The sequence below is a fragment of the Stegastes partitus genome, unplaced genomic scaffold (genome assembly GCF_000690725.1).
Source record: "Stegastes partitus isolate 25-593 unplaced genomic scaffold, Stegastes_partitus-1.0.2 Scaffold573, whole genome shotgun sequence".
NCBI lineage: Eukaryota > Metazoa > Chordata > Actinopteri > Pomacentridae > Stegastes > Stegastes partitus.
The window spans coordinates 21,277-22,376 of NW_007578304.1; the positions used below are offsets into that span (position 1 = coordinate 21,277).

General features: G+C 50.7%; 1 protein-coding gene across 1 annotated transcript in view; it reads right to left on the bottom strand.

The window, feature by feature from the left end:
- LOC103362405 (exocyst complex component 6B-like) overlaps nucleotides 1-1,100 on the bottom strand; it is a 53,980-nt gene that overhangs the window by 18,447 nt on the left and 34,433 nt on the right. Inside the window, exon 10 of the mRNA XM_008288750.1 lies at nucleotides 828-879. Coding sequence (XP_008286972.1) covers nucleotides 828-879 — 52 coding nt within the window. The remainder of the gene's footprint in view (nucleotides 1-827; nucleotides 880-1,100) is intronic.

Consider the following 1,100-nt stretch of genomic DNA (forward strand, 5'->3'; position numbering starts at 1 on the left):
GGATGGGGGATGGGGCATGGAAGCAGGAGGCAGGCGGCTGGAGGATGGAGGATGGAGGATGGAGGATGGAGGATGGAAGCAGGAGGCAGGAGGCAGGAGGCAGGAGGCTGGAGGCTGGAGGCTGGAGGCAGGACGTGAGGACCCTAACCCAAACACGATCCAGTGGCCAGCTGGATGGCCAGAGGAGGGTCTGTGGTTACCATGGTTACCACCCACAGACCAAACAGTAGTTCAAGAAAACCATCACAGTGAGACCCAAAACCACCACAAAGAGACACAAAATGACCACGAGAAGACACGAAACAACCAAAGAGACACAAAGCTGCAACAAAAAGAGAGAAAACGACCACGTGAAGACACAACCCAACTGGAGACAGACACAAAACCACCACAAAGAGACACAACATGACCACAGAGATGCTAAGGTCACCATGAAGCCAGTGATAGACATCTGCATAGAGACACAAACTGGATGCAAAGTGATGCCAATCAACTGGAAAGAGACACAAAACCACTAGCATGTGCTATTTGGCCACAACAAGATTCGTCATCTTCCCCACTCGTCCAACTCTCCAGATTTCTTCTCCATCTTCTCCAAACCATGATCCAGGTTGAACACAGTCCAGAAGATTCAGCTCTTTAAAGGCGTGTTGCCTTCACTGCTGGGAGCGTTGGGAGCGCTGCAGGAGCACTGGGAGCAGAGCACCACAGAGACCAGGCCGGCTGGCAGCAGCCTTTAGCTCTGCTTTCTGAACCTTCTCATCACACCTCGTATGTATTTGCTAAAGACTTGACTTTGACATGCTGGACGAGAGAGACGGACTTACCCAACGATCTGGTTGAAGTAGCGCCGGTATCCCTCCAGAGTCTCGTGCTGGAAATAAACAAAAAGAAGGAAAAACAAAAAGGAGAGAAAGAGTCCAACAGCAGAGGAGAGTAAACAGTTAGTGGAACAATAAACTCACTGATATGATTAGAATGAAGTCTCAGTAGCTATGAGCTGAACACAGCTAAACGTCTGACTGTATGGCAGGTGAGGGGGTGTGTGCACGGGCAGGTACAGCAGGTGTAGTTAGCAGTGCTCAGACAGGCCGCACCAC